The sequence below is a fragment of the Oncorhynchus masou genome, chromosome 32 (assembly GCF_036934945.1).
Source record: "Oncorhynchus masou masou isolate Uvic2021 chromosome 32, UVic_Omas_1.1, whole genome shotgun sequence".
NCBI lineage: Eukaryota > Metazoa > Chordata > Actinopteri > Salmoniformes > Salmonidae > Oncorhynchus > Oncorhynchus masou.
This window is the reverse complement of record NC_088243.1, coordinates 3,052,307-3,069,331: the sequence shown is the minus strand read 5'-3', so window position 1 is coordinate 3,069,331 and position 17,025 is coordinate 3,052,307. Positions and strand designations below refer to the sequence as shown.

The following is a 17,025-nucleotide window of genomic DNA, read 5'->3' as shown; positions in this document are numbered from 1 at the left end:
GGTTAGAGGCCCGGGGTCGGTTAGAGGTTTATATGACTTGGTGGTGTCTCCCTCCAGGCTAAGGAGGCCCAGGTTAAGGTGGCTGAGATGGAGCTGTCCCAGGTGGACAACAAGACCAAGCTGGAAGCCACGCTGCAGGAGGAGGCAGCGATACGTCAGGATAACAAGGACCGAGAGATGGAGAGGTTGGCGGACGCAGCAGAGAGGACAGAATACTCCCTCACTAGTGTGGACATGGCTGTACACTCAGAGACACTACGAGACACAGCGCCTGTCCTAGAGGGCATCAAGGTAACACACAGGCACCTGTCCCAGAGGGCATCAGGGTAACATACAGGCACCTGTCCTAGAGGGCATCAGGGTAACACACAGGCACCTGTCCTAGAGGGCATCAAGGTAACATATAGGCACCTGTCCTAGAGGGCATCAGGGTAACACACAGACCAACACCTGTCCTAGAGGGCATCAGGGTGACGCACAGGCACCTGTCCTAGAGGGCATCAAGGCAACACACAGGCACCTGTCCTAGAGGGCATCAAGGCAACACACATGCACCTGTCCTAGAGGGCGTCAGGGTCACACAGGGTCCTGTCCTAGAGGGCAACACACAGACACCTGTCCTAAAGGGCATCGCACAGGCACCTGTCCTAGAGGGCATGAGGGTAACGCACAGGCACCTGTCCTAGAGGGCATCAAGGTCACACAGGCACCTGTCCTAACGGGCATCAGGGCAACACACAGACACCTGTCCTAGAGGGCAACACACAGACACCTGTCCTAAAGGGCATGAGGGTAACGCACAGTCACCTGTCCTAGAGGGCAACACACAGACACCTGTCCTAAAGGGCATCAGGGCAACACACAGACACCTGTCCTAGAGGGCAACACACAGACACCTGTCCTAAAGGGCATGAGGGTAACGCACAGGCACCTGTCCTAGAGGGCATGAGGGTAACGCACAGGCACCTGTCCTAGAGGGCATGAGGGTAACGCACAGGCACCTGTCCTAGAGGGCATCAAGGTAACACACAGGCACCTGTCCTAGAGGGCTACACACAGGCACCTGTCCTAGAGGGCATCAAGGTAACACACAGACACCTGTCCTAGAGGGCATCAAGGCAACACACAGACACCTGTCCTAGAGGGCGTCAGGGTAACACACAGACACCTGTCCTAGAGGGCGTCAAGGTAACACACAGACACCTGTCCTAGAGGGCGTCAGGGTAACACACAGACACCTGTCCTAGAGGGCGTCAGGGTAACACACAGACACCTGTCCTAGAGGGCGTCAGGGTAACACACAGACACCTGTCCTAGAGGGCGTCAGGGTAACACACAGACACCTGTCCTAGAGGGAGACAGGGTAACACACAGGCACCTGTCCTAACGGGCATCAGGGCAACACACAGACACCTGTCCTAGAGGGCATGAGGGTAACGCACATGCACCCGTCCTAGAGGGCTACACACAGGCACCTGTCCTAGAGGGCATCAAGGTAACACACAGGCACCTGTCCTAGAGGGCATCAGGGTAACGCACAGTCACCTGTCCTAGAGGGCTACACACAGGCACCTGTCCTAGAGGGCATCAAGGTAACACACAGGCACCTGTCCTAGAGGGCATCAGGGTAACGCACAGACCAACCGCTGTCCTAGAGGGCATCAGGGTAACGCACAGGCACCTGACCTAGAGGGCATCAGGGTAACGCACAGGCACCTGACCTAGAGGGCATCAGGGTATCACAAAGGCCAACACCTGTCCTAGAGGGCATCAGGGTAACGCACAGGCACCTGTCCTAGAGGGCATCAGGGTAACGCACAGGCACCTGACCTAGAGGGCATCAGGGTATCACAAAGGCCAACACCTGTCCTAGAGGGCATCAGGGTAACGCACAGGCACCTGTCCTAGAGGGCATCAAGGTAACACACAGGCACCTGTCCTAGAGGGCATCAGGGTAACGCACAGGCACCTGTCCTAGAGGGCATCAGGGTAACGCACAGGCACCTGACCTAGAGGGCATCAGGGTATCACAAAGGCCAACACCTGTCCTAGAGGGCATCAGGGTAACGCACAGGCACCTGTCCTAGAGGGCATCAAGGTAACACACAGGCACCTGTCCTAGAGGGCATCAGGGTAACGCACAGGCACCTGTCCTAGAGGGCATCAAGGTAACACACAGACACGTGTCCAAATACTGTCCTGTACCCTGCTGTATAATGTCGTATATATTGTCCCCTACAGGGAGAGGAGATCACTAAGGAAGAGATAGACATGTTGAGTGATGCATGTACCCAGCTGAGGGAACAGAAGAAGTTACTCACCCTGGAAAAGGAGGAGCTAGAGGACCTGAAAGATGACGTGCAGGAGTACAGCGAGGTAAGATGGGATCTCATCACTACTGACGGGGGGTCGGGTGGGATCTCATCACTACTGACGGGGGTCGGTGGGATCTCGTCACTACTGACGGGGGTCGGGTGGGATCTCATCACTACTGACGGGGGTCGGTGGGATCTCGTCACTACTGACGGGGTCGGTGGGATCTCATCACTACTGACGGGGGTCGGTGGGATCTCATCACTACTGACGGGGTCGGTGGGATCTCATCACTACTGACGGGGGTCGGGTGGGATCTCATCACTACTGACGGGGTCGGTGGGATCTCATCACTACTGACGGGGTCGGTGGGATCTCATCACTACTGACGGGGTCGGTGGGATCTCATCACTACTGACGGGGTCGGGTGGGATCTCAACACTACTGACGGGGTCGGTGGGATCTCATCACTACTGACGGGCGGTCGGCGGGATCTCATCACTACTGACGGGGGTCGGTGGGATCTCATCACTACTGACGGGGGGTCGGGTGGGATCTCAACACTACTGACGGGGGTCGGGTGGGATCTCATCACTACTGACGGGGGTCGGTGGGATCTCAACACTACTGACGGGGGTCGGGTGGGATCTCAACACTACTGACGGGGGTCGGGTGGGATCTCATCACTACTGACGGGGGTCGGTGGGATCTCATCACTACTGACGGGGGTCGGTGGGATCTCAACACTACTGACGGGGGTCGGTGGGATCTCGTCGTCACTGACGGGGGTCGGTGGGATCTCAACACTACTGACGGGGGTCGGTGGGATCTCATCACTACTGACGGGGGGTCGGTGGGATCTCAACACTACTGACGGGGGTCGGTGGGATCTCATCACTACTGACGGGGGGTCGGTGGGATCTCAACACTACTGACGGGGGTCGGTGGGATCTCAACACTACTGACGGGGGTCGGTGGGATCTCGTCACTACTGACGGGGGGTCGGGTGGGATCTCATCACTACTGACGGGGGTCGGTGGGATCTCGTCACTACTGACGGGGGTCGGTGGGATCTCGTCACTACTGACGGGGTCGGTGGGATCTCATCACTACTGACGGGGGTCGGTGGGATCTCATCACTACTGACGGGGGTCGGTGGGATCTCGTCACTACTGACGGGGGTCGGGTGGGATCTCGTCACTACTGACGGGGGTCGGGTGGGATCTCGTCACTACTGACGGGGTCGGTGGGATCTCGTCACTACTGACGGGGGTCGGTGGGATCTCGTCACTACTGACGGGGGTCGGTGGGATCTCATCACTACTGACGGGGGTCGGTGGGATCTCGTCACTACTGACGGGGGATGTGTGTGTTTTTGTCCAGGACCTAAAGGAGATAAAGAAGGAGTTATCTAAGACTGGCCAGGAGAAGGCCGTGCAGGAGAGTAAGGCCTCTCAGCGGCTCTCTAAGAGGGTCAACAGGATGATCAGTAGGATAGGCAAGATCATCACAGAACTGGAGCAGGACAAGGTGGTCCTCGACGGACAGATGGACAGACCATCCACTCCTCCTATTGGGTAAGAAATCAGCAGTGTCATCATAGAACCACTCTGTTCGATCAGACTGGAACAGGATATGGACGTCATGTGACCGGTGTTAACGTATAGTTAGGTAGCATTTGGAGTAATGGGTTAGGAGTCTTATTCACATGCTGAAATGTGTTCGCTCTCGCTAAAAACACATGCCTCCAAAGAAATATCACTTAATATGCCTTCAACAAAAACTAGGCGAGTTTGAAAATTGGAGAATGTTCATTTGACATTTGATGGAGAATGGATGATCATCATAGTGGTTGTTTACAGTTTGTCTGGGTGACAGGGTTGTTGACGGTGTGTCTGGGTTGTTGACGGTGTGTCTGGGTTGTTGACGGTGTGTCTGGGTTGTTGACGGTGTGTCTGGGTGGCGGGGTTGTTGACGGTGTGTCTGGGTTGTTGACGGTGTGTCTGGGTTGTTGACGGTGTGTCTGGGTTGTTGACGGTGTGTCTGGGTTGTTGACGGTGTGTCTGGGTTGTTGACGGTGTGTCTGGGTGGCGGGGTTGTTGACGGTGTGGCGGGGTTGTTGACGGTGGGTCTGGGTGGCGGGGTTGTTGACGGTGTGGCGGGGTTGTTGACGGTGTGGCGGGGTTGTTGACGGTGTGGCGGGGTTGTTGACGGTGTGGCGGGGTTGTTGGCGGGGTTGTTGACGGTGTGTCTGGGTGGCGGGGTTGTTGACGGTGTGGCGGGGTTGTTGGCGGTGTGACGGTTGTTGACGGTGTGACGGTGTTGTTGACGGTGTGTCTGGGTGGCGGGGTTGTTGACGGTGTGGCGGGGTTGTTGACGGTGTGGCGGGGTTGTTGACGGTGTGTCTGGGTGGCGGGGTTGTTGACGGTGTGGCGGGGTTGTTGACGGTGTGTCTGGGTGGCGGGGTTGTTGACGGTGTGGCGGGGTTGTTGACGGTGTGTCTGGGTGGCGGGGTTGTTGACGGTGTGATGGTGTTGTTGACGGTGTGGCTGGGTTGTTGACGGTGTGGCGGGGTTGTTGACGGTGTGTCTGGGTGGTGGGGTTGTTGACGGTGTGGCGGGGTTGTTGACGGTGTGGCGGGGTTGTTGACGGTGTGGCGGGGTTGTTGACGGTGTGGCTGGGTTGTTGGCGGTGTGGCGGGGTTGTTGACGGTGTGTCTGGGTGGCGGGGTTGTTGACGGTGTGGCGGGGTTGTTGACGGTGTGGCGGGGTTGTTGACGGTGTGGCGGGGTTGTTGGCGGGGTTGTTGGCGGGGTTGTTGACGGTGTGTCTGGGTGGCGGGGTTGTTGACGGTGTGTCTGGGTGGCGGGGTTGTTGACTGTGTGGCGGTTGTTGACGGTGTGTCTGGGTGGCGGGGTTGTTGACGGTGTTTTTTTTAAATTATTTTTTATTTATTTCACCTTTATTTAACCAGGTGGGCTAGTTGAGAACAAGTTCTCATTTGCAACTGCGACCTGGCCAAGATAAAGCTTAGCGGGGTTGTTGGCGGTGTGACGGGGTTGTTGGCGGTGTGTCTGGGTGGCGGGGTTGTTGACGGTGTGTCTGAGTGGCGGGGTTGTTGACGGTGTGGCGGGGTTGTTGACGGTGTGGCGGGGTTGTTGACGGTGTGGCGGGGTTGTTGACGGTGTGGCGTTGTTGTTGACGGTGTGGCGGGGTGGCGGGGTTGTTGACGGGGTGGCGGGGTTGTTGACGGTGTGACCGGGTGGCGGGGTTGTTGACGGGGTGGCGGGGTTGTTGACGGGGTGGCGGGGTTGTTGACGGGGTGGCGGGGTTGTTGACGGGGTGGCGGGGTTGTTGACGGTGTGGCGGGGTTGTTGACGGTGTGTTAGATTATTGTAATCCATGTTAACAGAACATGCAAGTCGAGGATGCAACGATGTGTAAAGCAATGAGTCTGATGCAACAGATCAGAACCTTTCGTTTAAAATGTTGCTCAACCATTTTTTCTTCATAGTATGAATGCAGCAATACGCACAAGGCAGTAGGATACGCGCCACACTGTTGTCAAAAGCCAGCGGTTTCATGTGAAGGATGAAAATATCAGTTGGAAATTTAGAACGAGGGGAGATCTAATATGCAACAACTAGCATGAGATGCTCATAGCCTGGTTCCTCTCTAGGTTTCTTCCTATGTTTTGGCCTTTCTAGGGAGTTTTTCCTAGCCACCGTGCTTCTACACCTGTTGTTTGGGGTTTTAGGCTGGATTTCTGTACAGCACTTTGATATATCATCTGATGTAAGAAGGGCTATATAAATACATTTGATTTGATTTAATATGACTAGGATTATCATTAACTAGCACGGGATGCTAATATGACTAGGATTATCATTGACTAGTATGGGATGCTAATATGACTAGGATTATCAACAACTAGCATGAGATGCTAATATGACGAGGATTATCATAAACTATCATGGGATGCTAATATGACTAGGATTATCATCAACTAGCATGGGTTGCTAATATGACTAGGATTATCAACAACTAGCATGGGTTGCTAATATGACTAGGATTATCAACAACTAGCATGAGATGCTAATATGATGCCTTGTGTGCCCTGTGTCGTTTTCATTTTGTTTGTACAGCTTGCTTGGCCCATTGTGTCCAGTCACTCTGGTTCACACTGACCGTGTGCAATGCCATAATCATCCAATCTTTCTCCTTCTCTGTCGCGGATGCCATAGTTTGAAGATCCAGAGACAGAAGTTTTATTCTACAGCCTTGTTCTCTTTTCCACTCCCTCTGCATTTGTAATCAATCGGCAGAATTCTATTTATCTCCTTATCATACTCTGCTTCCACCAGGCATTCTACTGATTTCAAAACATGGTCAACTTCTTCCGCGACAACAACGCTATTGATCGTCGTTTCTTCCCAATCGCTGTCATCGGAAGATGGTTCAATGAAAATGCTTTTACCTAAGTCAGAGATTTCCTCATCGTCTGAATAATTTTCAGTCGGAGAGAGTCAGCGTGGCACGATCATCCTCCAGGAAGTAGTCCCTCTGATCTTTGTCGACAGCGTCTGATAAATTTAGGGCAGCATTGTTGTTGAGAGCAGTAGCATCACTTTGCATTCTCCACGGTTAACGTTACATCTTTCAAAAAAGCTGCGGTAGCAAGTATCCACACTTACTGAAGACAGCTCATGTTATAGACAGAAGTATGTTACATGGCAGACCAATCCGAACTCATGTCTCGGTATGTCCATCCATTATCTCAGCCAATCATGGCTAGCGGGAAAGTTCCTGTCTAAACCAACCAGGCTCGTAACTTAACAATTGTATTCGTATTTACATATGACATACAAGTTTGTTATTAAGGCACTTGAAAGTTCACATGTCCCAGAAGGCATTTCTGCAACAAACAAACAAAAAGTTAATATGCCTCTCCTGTGAAGTAGTGACGTCCATCACACGCCTACCTTACTGAAACGAGTCACAAATAAGTTACATAACGAATATACACACACCAATTTAATTCTGTTCAATTATGCAAATTAACCTAGAGACTAATAAGCATGACAGGTCAAATGTATTTACATCAATGACGAGGCTAAAATAATAATTTTTTATTCCCTTACCGGACAACCGGCTGGTGCAGATTTTATCGGCTTTCCTAAAAAAATATATCGTCCAAAAGCCGGCTAATACCGGCTAACTGAAACTCTGCTTGGTGGCACAGTTTACTGTTCCTTCTGAGCAGGGCGCTCTGCCCTCAGCAGTTGTGCCTGGTTCAATCTGATGGAACAGGTCCATTCATTTCACTGGGGTGGGCTTTATACTGGCCTCCATTCACTAAGGTGGGGCTTTATACTGGCCTCCATTCACTAAGGTGGGGCTTTATTCTGGCCTCCATTCACTAAGGTGGGGCTTTATTCTGGCCTCCATTCACTAAGGTGGGGCTTTATTCTGGCCTCCATTCACTAAGGTGGGGCTTTATTCTGGCCTCCATTCACTAAGGTGGGGCTTTATTCTGGCCTCCATTCACTAAGGTGGGGCTTTATTCTGGCCTCCATTCACTAAGGTGGGGCTTTATACTGGCCTCCATTCACTAAGGTGGGGCTTTATACTGGCCTCCATTCACTAAGGTGGGGCTTTATACTGGCCTCCATTCACTAAGGTGGGGCTTTATTCTGGCCTCCATTCACTAAGGTGGGGCTTTATACTGGCCTCCATTCACTAAGGTGGGGCTTTATACTGGCCTCCATTCACTAAGGTGGGGCTTTATACTGGCCTCCATTCACTAAGGTGGGGCTTTATTCTGGCCTCCATTCACTAAGGTGGGGCTTTATACTGGCCTCCATTCACTGAAAAAATGAGTCAAGATTAGGAAAGGTTTTGCAGCACACCTGAGAGTTCCTCAAGCAGCACACCTGAAATTACATTTTACTGGTCACATACACATGTTTAGCAGATGTTATTGTGGGTGTAGTGAAATGCTTGTGTTTCTAGCTCCAACATTGCAGTAAAATCTAACAATTTCACAACAATAAACACCAATCTAAAGGAATGGAATGGAATGTGTGCTGCACCGGTTGAGAACCACTAGTATGGTCCATATGTAATTTAAACTGTTTCTATATAGTGACTATAGCATAATACACCTCAACATTATTTATTAAGGGTACTGCTTTTTTTATTCACAATAATGATAACTCTTTTGCTAAATTAAAGATTACAATCATTTTCTAGATATAATTTTTCGCAAAAGATGCAATTCCTAGGAAAGGCTTTTTAATATTTTTTCATTTGAGCTTGTTCTTCATTGCACTTCACTGATAAAATATTCCCTAAAATGTAATTTGGTCCTGCATGGCAACAGCGTTGGCTCCTCCTCCCCCACCATGTGACCTGTGTGAGCCAGTAACATGCCTCCTGTATGTAGCCTTCTGTTTACCTTTAGGGAGAACCTGATCAGTATCAACGAGCTCATCACTGTCATGAGGCAGATCCAGAACATTCCAGAGCACAAGCTGCAGAGCATCGCTGACGCTCTCGATGACAACAAGGACGGGAAGATCGACATTGATGATGTCATCAAGGTATGTGTTGGGACCTCTGGCTGTGTCTTCTCAGCCAATCAGCTGAATGAAAGACAGGCAGGTGGTGACAACAAATGAACGCTAACCCAATGTGTGTCTTGTTGTGTGTGTTATTCTAGTTGGTGGAGTTGATTGACAAGGAGGACATTGACATCAACACCAGCCAGGTAGCAGAAATCATGGTGATGCTGCAGAAGGAGGAGAAGCTGCAAGAGAAGGAGAAGGCCCAGAAGGAGCAGGCTGCTAAGTTAAATAACTAGCCCACAGAAGAGGCTCTGCTTGGGGGAGGAAACCACCTCCGAGATGACGTAACTGGAGCTAATCTCTGGACCCCAGACCTCCGTATACCCTGACCAGTCGACCGGCACCATGAACTACCACCCACTCTAAACAGTTTCTTCCAATAGAATTAGAGGCTGACTTTTTGTTCAGAAATTTGTTTCAGAAAGGCTTTTGTGCCCTTATGAACATTATTTCAACTTATCCCAAAGTACCCAAAAATTATACTCGAACAACATAGTCTTAGAATCAAATGATGTTTCTGGGACCCAATCTATCTATCTAATGGTAGCACTGGGACCCAAGCTAGCTATCTAATGGTAGCACTGGGACCCAAGCTAGCTATCTAATGGTAGCACTGGGACCCAAGCTAGCTATCTAGTGGTAGCACTGGGACCCAAGCTAGCTATCTAGTGGTAGCACTGGGACCCAAGCTAGCTATCTAATGGTAGCACTGGGACCCAAGCTAGCTATCTAATGGTAGCACTGGGACCCAAGCTAGCTATCTAATGGTAGCACTGGGACCCAAGCTAGCTATCTAGTGGTAGCACTAGGACCCAAGCTAGCTATCTAGTGGTAGCACTGGGACCCAAGCTAGCTATCTAATGGTAGCACTGGGACCCAAGCTAGCTATCTAGTGGTAGCACTGGGACCCAAGCTAGCTATCTAGTGGTAGCACTGGGACCCAATCTAGCTATCTAGTGGTAGCACTGGGACCCAAGCTAGCTATCTAGTGGTAGCACTGGGACCCAAGCTAGCTATCTAATGGTAGCACTGGGACCCAAGCTAGCTATCTAATGGTAGCACTGGGACCCAAGCTAGCTATCTAATGGTAGCACTGGGACCCAAGCTAGCTATCTAGTGGTAGCACTAGGACCCAAGCTAGCTATCTAGTGGTAGCACTGGGACCCAAGCTAGCTATCTAATGGTAGCACTGGGACCCAAGCTAGCTATCTAGTGGTAGCACTGGGACCCAAGCTAGCTATCTAGTGGTAGCACTGGGACCCAAGCTAGCTATCTAGTGGTAGCACTGGGACCCAAGCTAGCTATCTAGTGGTAGCACTGGGACCCAAGCTAGCTATCTAGTGGTAGCACTGGGACCCAAGCTAGCTATCTAGTGGTAGCACTGGGACCCAAGCTAGCTATCTAGTGGTAGCACTGGGACCCAAGCTAGCTATCTAGTGGTAGCACTGGGACCCAAGCTATCTCATGGTAGTACTTGGTTAGATATGCTTTATCTCAGCCATGTGTGAAACTCATTCCAGGGAGGGGCGAGTGTCTGGGTTTCTGCTCCACACTTGTACTATTTAATAAGGAACTCACCTCACCTGGGTGTCTAGGTCTTAATTGAAAGGAAAAACCAAAAACCTGCAGACACTCGACCTTACGTGGAATGAGTTTGACACCCCTGATCTATGCCTTCATCAGGTACGTAATAAGGCCGTGGCAACAATGATATGATATAACAGGGTCTCCTATCTCACAGCTACAGTTTACAAAACATTAAGGACACCATCCTGATATGGCGTTCCACCCCCTTTAGCTCTCAGAACAGCCTCAATTTGGCACGGCATGGACTCTACAAGGTGTCCAAAGCTTTCCACAGGGATGCTGGCTGTTGTTGATTCCAATGCTTCCCACAATTGTGTCAATTCGTCTGCATGGACCAATCTTGATACACGCGTGAAACTCAGCAGCGTTGCGGTTCTTGACACAAACCGGTGCTTCTGGCACCTACTACCATACCCCGCTCAAAGACACCTACTACCATACCCCGCTCAAAGACACCTACTACCATACCCCGCTCAAAGACACTGACTACCATACCCCGCTCAAAGACACCTACTACCATACCCCGCTCAAAGACACCTACTACCATACCCCGCTCAAAGACACTTAAAGATTTTGTCTTGCCCATTCACCCTCTGACTGGCACACACATACACAAGGGTTAAAAGTCCTTCTTAAACCTGTCTCCTCCCCTTCATCTACCCTGATTTGAAGTGGATTTAACAAGTGACATCAATAAGGGATCATAGCTTTCACCTGGTCAGTCTGTCATGGAAAGAGCAGGTGTTCCTAATGTTTTGTACATTCAGTGTATATAGCCATACTTTACAACCTGTATAATGGCTCTGGTTTGAGATGAACCAGCTTGCCTTCTATTCATTCAACCATCAAAGGAATGATTCGTTCTTCAAGATCACTCCTCGACTTTGCACACTAAATCTCATTCATTTATTCCACTCAGCCCAATTTGCTTTTGATTTAACTTTATTTCGTTGTTTTCTTAGCTCCTGATGTTAATACGTGTTAACTGAGTTGTTGCTATTTATTGTGTTGAATGTAACATAAAGATGTAGGTAATGCATTCTAGAGGCTTTCGGGTTCGTCACCCAAGGGACCCCATTACTTATAGGATCCATAGGAGTTTATGACCTGTCAAAGTTCTACTGTAGACTATACCTGATGTTAGGAGAGACAGACCTGCCCGGTCTCTCTATTTGACCAGAACCTTATCATTTTCAAACCCATTCTAACTGACTAAAGAAGCAATCAAATGTAATGAAATCAATAATCGGTTGTGTTGAGCTGCATGGAGCACAGGGTGAGTCTGACCAATCAGCATCTTGGCCTTGAATAGAACCAGACATTACGGATATTGTCAAAGATGTATTGTTGTTTTTGATGAATATATAATATTCTGCCCACTTTGACTTGAGTACTTGACTTTGTTACTAAATCCACGGAGGTGTGTATAGAGTTAGTTTGGTTGAGTTGTATTGGACATCAGAAGGTATGTCTGTCTGATACACATTGATTTCAGAACCGTCCTTATTTCTGAGCTCTAGGCAGAGAAGTGTACGAGCCTGTTGCTGGTTCGGAGGGCTAGGGTGAGAAGGATATTGAGATGTTACCTTTAATCCATTCCTGGAACACATTGGGGTTTGCTGTGACGCTGGAGGGTTGGCTGTCGTCTGATATATGATCTGCTCACACTAGGAATGGGCGGTATCCATATTTTCATATCAGACCATCCTCTTATCCCGGGATTTACAGTATTACCGGTTTAGTACACAAGTGCGCACCAAAAAAATCCCTTTGGGCGTCTTATTAGTAGAATGCTAACAAAATTAGCACAAGTAATGGCATGGAGGCTGCTACCTAAACATGCTAACGAGCGCAGACAAAAATAAGTTAATTGCAAAGACATGCAGTCCAGCGCATAACATTCTACGTATATAGGTAGGCGCTACTGAATGTAATTTTTGGTGAGTTTGTACATTCACAAGTGCATGTGAACGAGAGACATTGTGCAAATGAACAGTACTGACTCTGGAGCACCATGTCTACATGCTGTGTCTGTGGAGTCTGGAGTCGCTCGGGCAACGGGCCTGCCTGCTCTGCTTAGAAGGTGGGGGCGGAGCAGACGAGAGTAGAAAAAATGAAAGGAAATCAAGAGGGCAGTGGCAGCTGGACAGAACTGATCCAAAGGGCTTTGACGACTTAATCATGGCAGAAAGCGAACACAATATGATGCCCCCCATACCTTATTAATTTAGCCACTTGGATAGCTAGCAAGTTAATTCAGCATTTTTCAATTAGGAAAAATAGAAAATGCATTAGAAATATCTTTCTGAGTTTTGTAAACACATTCCTAAAATGCTTCTTATTGTCATTTCTGCCGAGACTAATTTTGTGCTTCAGTTGCACTTCTAAACTCATAATTCAGGACCAGGCCTTCTATCGGCAGGCAGCGCTCTGACTGATACCGTCTATCGGCAGGCAGCGCTCTGACTGATACCGTCTATCGGCAGGCAGCGCTCTGACTGATGCCGTCTATCGGCAGGCAGCGCTCTGACTGATACCGTCTATCGGCAGGCAGCGCTCTGACTGATACCATCTATCGGCAGGCAGCGCTCTGACTGATACCTCCTGTCGGCAGGCAGCGCTCTGACTGATACCATCTATCGGCAGGCAGCGCTCTGACTGGTACCGTCTATCGGCAGGCAGCGCTCTGACTGATACCATCTATCGGCAGGCAGCGCTCTGACTGGTACCTCCTGTCGGCAGGCAGCGCTCTGACTGGTACCTCCTGTCGGCAGGCAGCGCTCTGACTGGTACCTCCTGTCGGCAGGCAGCGCTCTGACTGGTACCTCCTGTCGGCAGGCAGCGCTCTGACTGGTACCTCCTGTCGGCAGGCAGCGCTCTGACTGGTACCTCCTGTCGGCAGGCAGCGCTCTGACTGGTACCTCCTGTCGGCAGGCAGCGCTCTGACTGAGCTACTTTTCGCTCTACTTTTCTCGGTGTAGCCAGACTATTTTTCTCCTGTTGAATGTAAGACATTAGGAAATGTAGCTGCCTACATTCTTCCTATGGTTGGCCTAAACATTAGAAATGTTGGCCACCTTGCTTTTCATTGTAGGTTCATTTACTTTTGTGGCTGTCAGGCAAATATCATTACACTTCTGTTGTCATCTGATGAAAATGAAGCTATTTTCGGCCTGATGTGTTGCACAAATGTATTTTCTGTGAAGGAAAACTATAGTTGCACGGTCCTGATCACTATATTGAAGCAAAAAAGACTTTGCATATAAAACGCGACACCTGTCGATATACAGCTGGACTCACCTGCTCCCGCTTTCTCACGTTGTGCTGTTTACAAACAAACACATGACTGGGTCAGCTGTTCTGGGGGACTATGGTAACTTCATAATGTGACTGGGTCAGCTGTTCTGGGGGACTATGGTAACTTCATAATGTGACTGGGTCAGCTGTTCTGGGGGACTATGGTAACTTCATAATGTGACTGGGTCAGCTGTTCTGGGGGACTATGGTAACTTCATAATGTGACTGGGTCAGCTGTTCTGGGGGACTATGGTAACTTCATAATGTGACTGGGTCAGCTGTTCTGGGGGACTATGGTAACTTCATAATGTGACTGGGTCAGCTGTTCTGGGGGACTATGGTAACTTCATAATGTGACTGGGTCAGCTGTTCTGGGGGACTATGGTAACTTCATAATGTGACTGGGTCAGCTGTTCTGGGGGACTATGGTAACTTCATAATGTAAAATGTGTGAGATGAAATGAAGAATGCAATCTGCTTTATCTCTTAATGTATTGCACAAGTTGACTACAGTTATTTACTTTAAAACAATCTACAAATATTAAAATGTATTGGAAAAACTTCAAATATATATCATATATGATATATACTGTATACCGCCAAAGCCTAGTTCAGGAGGAGTCTTCAACCACTAGTGAAGAGGAGTCTTCAACCACTTGAGGACAGAGGAACGTGTAGAGGAGGAGTCAATTGCACACAAGGTCCAACCAAAATTTGACTTATGTTTGTAACCCAACTCCTCTGGAAGAGACACATTCTATATACAGGTATTGGAGAGGTGCAGGGGCTACACTGTGCGTCCAGGGAGCTGTTGTTGTGGGGGGTTTAAGTGCCTTGCTCAAGGGCACAATGGCAGGTTAGTGGCATCTAGGATTTGATACCAGCAACCTTCCAGCTGACTTCCCGACAGATTCTTCTGGTCGGCCCGGGATTGAAACTGGCAACCCTCCGGCTGCTGGCTGGCCTCTAACCGCAAGGGGGAAATTATTTTATGGAGTTTGTAATTGCACTATAGTCTATTAGTCTAATAATCAAATCCATGTTTGTTGTCCATGTGGACTCAGGGCGTATCTGACTGTGTACCCTGGTTCTGCGATACTAGAGAAGACAATATTTGAAGCAATAAGTCATTCATAGTTTTTATTGGAGAAAAATTAAGTGAACGATATGCTTTTTTTTGAGAGATCGTACATTGTAATAGCTAATTTATCATCTGATGAAATGCTATTTTAGTGTATAGTGTTTCGGATTGGGATTGTTTTTAAAGTTGAAATCATCTGCACATCTAGAGTCTGGTGGGCATCATGTTAGAGTGAGTAACTATCCCTCCTGACTGGCAGCAGGTTAGGGTGAGTAACCATCCATCCTGACTGGCAGCATGTTAGGGTGAGTAACTATCCCTCCTGACGGGCAGCATGTTAGGGTGAGTAACTATCCATCCTGACTGGCAGCATGTTAGGGTGAGTAACCATCCATCCTGACTGGCAGCAGGTTAGGGTGAGTAACTATCCAGCCTGACTGGCAGCATGTTAGGGTGAGTAACTATCCATCCTGACTGGCAGCATGTTAGGGTGAGTAACCATCCATCCTGACTGGCAGCAGGTTAGGGTGAGTAACTATCCAGCCTGACTGGCAGCATGTTAGGGTGAGTAACTATCCCTCCTGACGGGCAGCATGTTAGGGTGAGTAACTATCCATCCTGACTGGCAGCATGTTAGGGTGAGTAACCATCCATCCTGACTGGCAGCAGGTTAGGGTGAGTAACTATCCCTCCTGACTGGCAGCATGTTAGGGTGAGTAACCATCCATCCTGACTGGCAGCATGTTAGGGTGAGTAACTATCCAGCCTGACTGGCAGCATGTTAGGGTGAGTAACTATCCCTCCTGACTGGCAGCATGTTAGGGTGAGTAACCATCCATCCTGACTGGCAGCATGTTAGGGTGAGTAACTATCCCTCCTGACTGGCAGCATGTTAGGGTGAGTAACTATCTATCCTGACGGGCAGCATGTTAGGGTGAGTAACCATCTATACTGACTGGCAGCAGGCTAGCAGTAACCTATAGTAACCTATAAGTTGTATAGCATCAGATTGGCAGTATGATGGAGGAGGACCTGGACAACAGACAGAACTGACACCAATCTAAGTTCTAGAAGAGAATTCTGTAATAGTTCTATTGAAGTCTGCTCTACACTAGTTCTAAGGCTAGTTACTAGAGCTTGGTTCGTATCATGTCTGATATTATGCACTGCTATTGTTTTATGTTCTTAATGACCATTGCACCAAACTCTGGTTAGAGGATTAAATTAGGTTTGAGAAGCAAGACGTTGCAGTATAATGACATTCACTACTTAAAATGTTAATGAAAATAAATCCAATGTTCTTAATAACCTGTGCTTATATTGAAGATATTGTATAATTCTGTTTATTTAATGTTTATTTAATCAAACTGAAAAGTTGAATAACATTTTGAACATGATTCAGATGACTTGGTAGCGATAGTTTACTTCAACATTAGTCCAAATCAGAGCTTTTTTGTCATAAATCAAATCTTTATGTAAATAATTAACTTTTACATAAAATGGCACAAGTGTTTGAATAAACTTTGGTTGATCCTGAATGATTGTGTTCATTTTTTGTTTATTTTTATTTCTCATGCAATCGTCATGGAATGATCATTCACAATGCTTATACAATAACCCTAACCCCAACCATAACCTTAACCACCCCAACCTTAACCCCTATCCCGCCTGCCTTACCAGAAGTTGTGGAAAAATAACTCAATTGTCTTGAGTAAAGTAGAGATACTGTCCCTTAATAAAAAATGACTCCGGTAAAGGTGAAAGTCACCCAGTAAAATACTACTTGAGTAAAATTCTAAAAGTATAGCTTTAAATATAGTTAATTATCAAAAGTAAAGGTGTGACGGCACCATTGACATTTGTTTAATTTAAAAAAACTAATTTTTTTTTGATAGTGTGTGCCCCTGGCTAACACTCAGACATCCATTTACAAAGGATTAAGGATGACCAGGAATGTTCTCTTATTAAGTGGTTGAATTGGACCATTTTCCTGTCCTGCTAAGCAACGCATTCAAAATGTGATGAGTACTTTTGGGTGTCAGGGAAAGTGTCTGGAGTAAAAAGTACATTTTTCATTAGAAATGTAGTGAAGTAAAAGTTGTAAAAAATATAAATAGTAAAG

General features: G+C 48.3%; 1 protein-coding gene across 3 annotated transcripts in view; it reads left to right on the top strand.

Annotated features, from left to right (window-relative positions):
• Window positions 1-16,441, top strand: part of letm1 (leucine zipper-EF-hand containing transmembrane protein 1) — a 38,729-nt gene extending 22,288 nt beyond the window's left edge. For 2 of the 3 annotated variants that reach the window (XM_064953096.1, XM_064953095.1), the window contains exons 9-13: window positions 58-291; window positions 2,242-2,376; window positions 3,697-3,890; window positions 8,758-8,914; window positions 9,034-16,441. In XM_064953096.1, the coding sequence (XP_064809168.1) occupies window positions 58-291; window positions 2,242-2,376; window positions 3,697-3,890; window positions 8,758-8,914; window positions 9,034-9,174 (861 nt within the window). In that variant the 3' untranslated portion in view covers window positions 9,175-16,441. The remainder of the gene's footprint in view (window positions 1-57; window positions 292-2,241; window positions 2,377-3,696; window positions 3,891-8,757; window positions 8,915-9,033) is intronic. The other variant, XM_064953097.1, reaches the window with a different exon arrangement.
• The last annotated feature ends 584 nt before the right edge of the window (window positions 16,442-17,025 follow it).